Genomic DNA, 6,932 nt, shown 5'->3' on the forward strand with positions numbered 1-6,932 from the left:
GAGGCCGAGCGCGCGGCGCGCGACGGGCCGGCGGTCGCTGCCGAGGCCGACTCGGCCGCGGAGCGCGACGCGGCGGCCACGCGCAGGCGCCTGCGCGCGCTGATGTGGCGCTGCGCGGGCATCGTGCGTCGCGAGGCCGACATGCGCGAGGGGCTGGAGGAGGTGGCCGCGCTGCGCGCCGAGGCCGACGCGGGCGTGGCCGCGACCGCGCGCCCGGGGCGCGCCGCGCTGGAGCTGCGCAACCTGGCGGCGGTGGGCGAGGGCGTGCTGCGCGCGGCGCTGGCCCGCCGCGAGTCGCGCGGCGGGCATTACTGCGTGGACTTCCCCGAGGCGGAGGGCGCGGGGCCGGGCGCCGCGGCGGGGGAGCGGGTCCCGCGCGGGCGCCCCGCCCCGCCGCCCAAGAAGGCGCTGCGCGCGCCCCTGTTCCCCCCGGCGCCGGTGGCCGCCAAGAAGTCGCCGCGTGGTGAGCTGGCGCGTCGCCGCTCCGCCGAGACCTGAAGAAACTTGAGGGGTGGGAATGCATCCCACGACGGGGCGCGGCGACACGCGACGTCCCTGCCATCGTCACCCATCTGTACGACACCCCTTTTGCCACTTGGGACCCGAATGCCTCTGCCTCTGCCCTGCCCTGCCCCTGTGTAAGACCTGCATGCCTGGATGATTTCAGGGTCGGAACAGTGTTTGGAAGGAGGATCGGTAAATGCTGTGAGCCATGAGGGACAGGCAGGTGTGTTGGCCCTGCTGCGGGATAGCTAACAACGCGCGCTCTCCCCATCCTGCATGCCCAGGATCCCTCCAGACCCGTGTGATGGGTGCCATCGACAGTCTTGGGATATACATAATCTTTGTAGAATTTATGGGTTGATTGGGGCGCCATGGCTCGCAGGAAACAGGGCGCCCCACGTCGACAGAGCCCGGGCAGGACAGGGGATCGCCAGGATGTGTCGCTGCAAGGGCCAGGATCCATGCAGGAGCACTCCGATGGCCGGGTCGCTGATTCAGATGATGTAGAAGACGCATCGAAGGTGGCAGATGGACGTGCCTTGGCTTCCGTCAGCAACAGCGTGCGAGCTGTGGTGGCCGTCAGCCCTAAACCCCAGCCGTGGGTGCTGGGACCCCTCGTCCTCCAGGAGGCGCCTGTCGCCAGCCTCGCGGCTGGAAGCTCCATCTCACTCTCTGCACTGGACGATTGCATTGTTGCGGAGGTCCTTGCAGAGGATCCCGAGCCATGCCCAGCATGGAAGGCAAGGGGTAGGGTTTGGGGGGACTGGTGGACACCCGCAGGGCCTCTGGATCCACCAGCACTCGCATCACCCCTCTCCCTGCCTCCTTCACAGGAATGCATCTCCCTGCCATTAGTTGGCGCGGCCCATGCCATCGTCTCCCTGCTCAAGTCTGGCCATGCCGGCCTGTGCCTGGCTGGAACCCAGCCGGGCCTCCTCCTCTGCCTGGCCCCAAAGGTCCTCGAGGACCCAGCGCTGAACCCCCTGGACGCCTCGAGCAGGCCGTGGCAGTCCTCCCTGCTCCTGGCCCTGCGCAGCTTCGGCCTGGGACCATGGACCGCCCAGGTCCCCGCCGCCGAACCTCAGGAAGCCGAGGCCGGCGACGGCTCCGAGGTCGCTCGCATCTACGCCCGCATCCTGCCCTCCAAGACCGCGCCAGAGTTCGAGAGCCCCCTGCCGCCAGCCCTGCGCCCCACGCTGCCCGGCTACCAGCGCCGGGCGCTGCGCTGGATGCTGCAGCGCGAGGGTGCCGCTGCGACGGCGGCCAAAGAACACGGCGCCCCGCCCTGCAAGAGGCCCCGCGCCGACGACCTGCACCCGCTCTGGGCACGGGTGGCCACCGCGGACGGGGGGTCCCTGTTTGTGAACAGGTGCACCGGCAGACTCAGCACAGCCAGCTTCCCGACACCTAGCCCGCGGCAGGTCTGTCCCGAGAGCGGGTGGAGTGCGGTGAGGCTGGGGATTTTGGGGGATGTGGGGGATGTTCGATTGAGGCGTTCCTCTGATGCAGGCGGGCCGAGGTTAAATATTCTGAACACAACCCCTCCAATGCAGGTGTCTGGCGGCATCCTGGCTGATGAGATGGGCCTGGGCAAGACCGTGGAGGTGCTGGCCTGCATCCTGGCGCACCCCTACGGCGGTCCGGCGCCTGACCTGGAAGCGCAACGGGGCATGCGGTGAGGCGGATGTAAGGGCTGACGTAGTTTGGGAAGGTCCCAGAGAAATCAGGAGAGAAGGCTGCATGTGTGAATATGGATGGGGCACTGTCCGAGGTCTCGCGGGGAGCCTCAAATGTCCGTGGGACCTCCACACGACCTACTGAGCCCCACAGGACCAGCATCAAAAAGGAGAGGGTGGAGTGCCCCTGTGGGGCCAGGAGTGAGGCGGGCGCGCCATCCACGCTTTGGATACTGTGTGAGGCGTGCAATGCCTGGATGCACGGTCAATGCGTCGGGTATCCCAGGCACCCACCCAAGGGTGGGTGGGTGGGAGGGTTGTGCGGACTATGGCTGCGTCGGCGGATGGTGGAGAGGAAGTTCCATGCAGCTGGGGCTTTGCAATGTACGGTCTGCTCAGTGAGGTGGACAGGCAGAGGTGAGGAGAAGTTGTCTGTCGCACTGACCCTTGCTTGTCTCCTCCCGTTTGAACCCGATAACTAACAGGACCTTTCATTTGCGGGCGCTGCCAAGCCATCCTCTCCGGAAGGGAGATGAGTCATCCTTGCGGCGCAACCCTGATCGTGTGCCCCCAGCCCATCATGGAGCAGTGGTGGGGCAGGCAGAGGCTTAGGGGAGGCAGTTGGGTTGGGTGTGGACTGTGCAAGGGATGCTGGTGCAGCCGTGGGCAGGAGGGAGTGTCTCTGATTACATTCGAGGGTTATCTGGCATGCCGGCCCTTACATCAGCACGACATCAGCTACTGCTGCTGTTGCTCTGAGATTCCTGAAGACCTCTTCACCCAACACTGCAGGCAGCAGGAGATCCTCAAGCATGTGGATACCAATCAAGTCTCCATGCTAGTATATTCTGGCCAGACCCCCAGCAACATGGGTGAGCACCATGCAGCCAGGATGAGGGCGATTGTGGGCGAGGCGTGGATTGGAAAGGACAAACGATTGCTCCATCCCAGCCCAGTTCGCAAGCCATAATCACCGCAGGCGGCGACAAGGCCGGCGCAGTAGTGTCGGCGCTGGATCTGGCCGGCGCCGACATCGTGCTCACCACCTACGACGTGCTGAGAAAGGATGCTTGGCGAGTAGACGGGCCGGAACGCCGGCTGCGGCACGCCAAGAAGTACGAGGTGGGTTCTTCATCTTGATGCGGAAGGGCGCGGGGGGGTAGGTCGGTTTGGAGGGGAATGTGATTGGGTATGCCAGTCGACGCTGCACCTCTTGGCGCTTGCCGACGACTGCCGATACGATGTATCCCCTTCTGGCAGGTCCTCAAGACGCCGCTCACTCGCCTCCACTGGTGGAGGGTCGTGCTGGACGAGGCACAGGTATGACACGAGGGTCAGGGTACTGTATGGCCGCGGCACTTGCCTGCCTCCCTCGCACCCTATTTACACGGCCAAATTGCCTGCTCTGAACCCTGTACCTATATACACAAGCTGCACAATCCCCCAACTCATATCCCTGCCCTCTCCAGATGGTGGAGGGCGCGGCGTCCCGGGCCGCCGAGCTGGCGCGCTCCCTTTCTGCCACGCACCGGTGGTGCAGCACCGGCACCCCGCTCTCCAAGGGCCTGGACGACCTGCACGGCCTCCTCGCCTTCCTGGGCGCCGAGCCCTACGCGCAGCGGCGCTGGTGGGAGGCGCTGGTCACGCGGCCCCTGGCCGGCGCCTGCGCCGGCGCGGCAGACCTTGAGCGGGGCCGGGCCTGGCGCGCCGCGCTGCGCCTGCTGGACCCGGCCTCGCCCGCCGGGCTGATGTGGCGCAACACCAAGGCGCACCTGGGCGCGGAGCTGGGCGTCCCGCGCCAGCACGGGCACGTGCGCCGCCTGGACCTGTCTCCCATCGAGGCCCACTTCTACGCACGGCAGCACGCCGACTGCCTGCAGCGTGCGCGCGGCGCGCTGCCGCGCGCGGCGCTGGAGCCGGGCGGCAGCGGCCCGGAGGACAGGCTGCTGACGGCGCGGGAGGAGAAGCGGGTGCTGCTCCCCCTCCTGCGCCTGCGCCAGGCCTGCTGCCACCCCCAGGTGCGGGTTGCTGCTGTTGGGAAGGGGGGGTCTGGAATGTCTGAACGGAGGGGTCCGAGAGCAATGCTCAAAGGTCATGGTACTTCAGAGAACTGGTAATCATCGATTGCACGGCGGACACTCAGGCAGGGTGGGCCAGTCAGAGGGGAATGTAGGTGCTGCAGTCCCCCCCCGCACCCTCAACCCCATGACTCACCGCAGGTGGGCACCGGTGGCATGCGCAGCCTGGCCCTGCACCGGGTCCCCATGTCCATGCACGACGTCCTGGACGTCATGATCTGTGAGCTCCAGAGGGTGGCGGGGCGATGTGCGTTTGCACTGGGAACGTGGGGTATCGGTTCAGGGTCGCAGCGCATACTCCACGGCCACGAGCTTTCCTCGTTCTGGGCAGCCAGCTTTCGAGGGGCCCTTCCCAACGTCCCCCTCCCCCTGCACTCAGCCAAGCAAAGAATAGAGGCGGAGGACGCGCAGCGCTTGCTCCTGGCGGCGCTCAACGGCCTGGCGGGGCTGCAGCTGCTGGCGGGGCGGCCGGAGGAGGCGGCGGCCACCTACCGCGGCGTGCTGGCGGCCGCCGAGGCCAACGCGCGCCTGGGCGTGCGCGCCGACGGCCTGCAGCGCCTGCACGCACTGCACAATCTGCAGGACGCGCTGCGTGCCGCGCGCGACGGCGTGCCGCGCACGCTGCGCGACGACGTGCTGACGAGGCAGGCGGAGGAGCTGCGGGACGCGTACGCGGCCGAGTCGGTGGCGGGGCTGGCGGCGGCGCGCGTCGCGCAAGGAGCAGCGGCGCGCGAGGCGGAGGCGGGCGCGGGCGAGGGGCTGGGGGATCTGAGGCCCGAAGAAGCGCGTGCCCTGGAGGCGGCCTGGCACGTCGAGGCAGTGCGGCTGATAGAGGGCGCAGGCCAGGCGGAGGTCGCGCTGGCCGCGGTGCGTGAGACGCTGGCGGGCGGGGAGGCATACCAGAGGGCTGGCGCGGCGACTGGGGGAGGGCTGAAATCGAACGCCCGCTCCGACTCTCTGAACGGTCTGGCCCTGGTGCTGGGCCGTGAGTTGAGGGAGTTGAATGACGCGCGGGAGGCCGCTCTGGCTGAGCTGGCCCGCCTGGACCGCGCCTGTGACCGCCCCGGACCGGACCTCGTGCGGCTGGCGGGCAGCTGCGCGCGGTGCCGCGCCGAGACGGCCGTGTCCGGCGCCACCTGCGCGCACTGTCGCCTGGACGAGCGCTTCCTGCGGTGGGAGGTGCGGGCCTTCAGCCTGTCGGTGGCCGGCGCGGCGGGCGTGGGCGGCGAGCAGGCGGCGCTGCTGGCGCAGCGCGCCGCGCTCCAGCGCGTCGGGCGGGGCGGCCTGGGCGAGGCGGCTTGGGAGGGGGCGGGTGAAGAAACTGACCCCGGCGACGCGCGGCGGGGGCCGGGGCGCGTGGACATTGCGCGCAAGGCCTCGGGGACGGAGGTTGCGCTGCGCGCGCTGCGCGCCGCGCTGCAGGCGGCCGCGCGACGCCTGGGCGGCGCCGCGGCGGCGCGCGCGGCGCTGGCCCTGGAGGCCGCCGAGCGGCAGCTGGACCGCCTGGAGGCGCAGCGTCGGCTGTACCTGGCCTCGGGCGCGCTGGGCCTGGCCCAGCGCGCCAGGCTGTACGCACTGGACGAGCTGGACATGTGTGTGGGCAGGATGAGGTGAGACTGGGACCTGGTGTTGGGGGTGGTGTGGGGGGTGGTGTGGCGATTATGGGCCTGCTGGGGGTAGGGATGCTCGGGAGGGGGGAGGGGGGCGGCGTGATCGAGTGGGCATGTGTGTGTGGGTGAGTCCTGGGGTTTGTGTTGTGCTCCAGCCCAGGCCAGGGATGGAGGGCAGTATCCCCATGAAGGGCCATGCCCCCACGACCCCCCCCCTAAACAGGCTTGCAGAGCCCGGTGAGGTGCTGAGGCCGGGGGACGAGCTGTACAAGCTGGCGGGCGCCGAGGCGGTGGCTGTCCGCAGCGTGGTGGGTGGCGGGGAAGATGGGGCAGAGGGGGTATCCCACGACAACACCCCCCTTTCCTGCCCGCCGCTGTGCAAGAGGGGGGTGGTCTTTCGTACAAGCTCCCGCTCCCTGCCCCGCAGGAGCTGACGCACGACCGGGCGGCGGCGGAGGCGGCGCTGCGGGAGCGGCTGGGCACGCTGCGCTACCTGAAGACCCTGGGCCGGGGCCCCGATGGGGGCGCGACGGGAGAGGCCTGCCCCATCTGCCACGATGCGCTGGGGCTGCAGCAGGCCATGCTGCCGTGTGGGCACCGCCTCTGCCCCCGCTGCTCCGTGGGACTCGCCGAGCACCGCTCCGCGGCAGTGAGCAGTGGGGTGGGAGGGGGGTGGGGCCTGATTCGGCGGGGGCACTGCGGAAACTGCCGTGCCGGGAACGTGCTCATTCCAACCAGGTTTGGGAAGAGATGTCTGCGGCTTCAGGTGCCCACATCTGCAATCTCTGTGTTGCATCGCGCGATTACCTGCCCTTCTGTCTATCTGGGAGGCTGGCAGCCCCACCAGAAACCCGGTCTGTCTCCCCCATCGAAGCTCACCAAGCACCCACTCTGCATGCCGCAGGGCGGCAAGATCCTGTGCCCCTCCTGCCGTGCGAGGACGCAGCTGGCGGAGATCGCCTACATAGACACCAGGGAGGACGTGGGAGGGAAGGAGGAGGCTGGCAAGAAGGCACGGCCCATCAAGGGCTCCTACGGCACCAAGGTGTGACTGGCAATGGGGG

The 6,932-nt window shown here is 68.9% G+C and overlaps 1 protein-coding gene across 1 annotated transcript in view; it reads left to right on the top strand.

Moving 5' to 3' along the window:
• The window catches only part of F751_2948 (E3 ubiquitin-protein ligase SHPRH), a gene marked incomplete at both ends in the record, with an annotated part of 9,869 nt that extends 2,950 nt beyond the window's left edge, over positions 1-6,919 (top strand). The window contains 13 exons of the mRNA XM_011397320.1: positions 10-162; positions 1,338-1,952; positions 2,058-2,179; positions 2,973-3,052; positions 3,160-3,302; positions 3,441-3,500; positions 3,650-4,198; positions 4,400-4,478; positions 4,638-5,437; positions 5,738-5,868; positions 6,092-6,176; positions 6,296-6,517; positions 6,773-6,919. Coding sequence (XP_011395622.1) covers positions 10-162; positions 1,338-1,952; positions 2,058-2,179; positions 2,973-3,052; positions 3,160-3,302; positions 3,441-3,500; positions 3,650-4,198; positions 4,400-4,478; positions 4,638-5,437; positions 5,738-5,868; positions 6,092-6,176; positions 6,296-6,517; positions 6,773-6,919 — 3,186 coding nt within the window. The remainder of the gene's footprint in view (positions 1-9; positions 163-1,337; positions 1,953-2,057; positions 2,180-2,972; positions 3,053-3,159; positions 3,303-3,440; positions 3,501-3,649; positions 4,199-4,399; positions 4,479-4,637; positions 5,438-5,737; positions 5,869-6,091; positions 6,177-6,295; positions 6,518-6,772) is intronic.
• Between the last annotated feature and the right edge of the window lie 13 nt (positions 6,920-6,932).

This window comes from Auxenochlorella protothecoides (genome assembly GCF_000733215.1).
Source record: "Auxenochlorella protothecoides strain 0710 unplaced genomic scaffold scaffold31, whole genome shotgun sequence".
NCBI lineage: Eukaryota > Viridiplantae > Chlorophyta > Trebouxiophyceae > Chlorellales > Chlorellaceae > Auxenochlorella > Auxenochlorella protothecoides.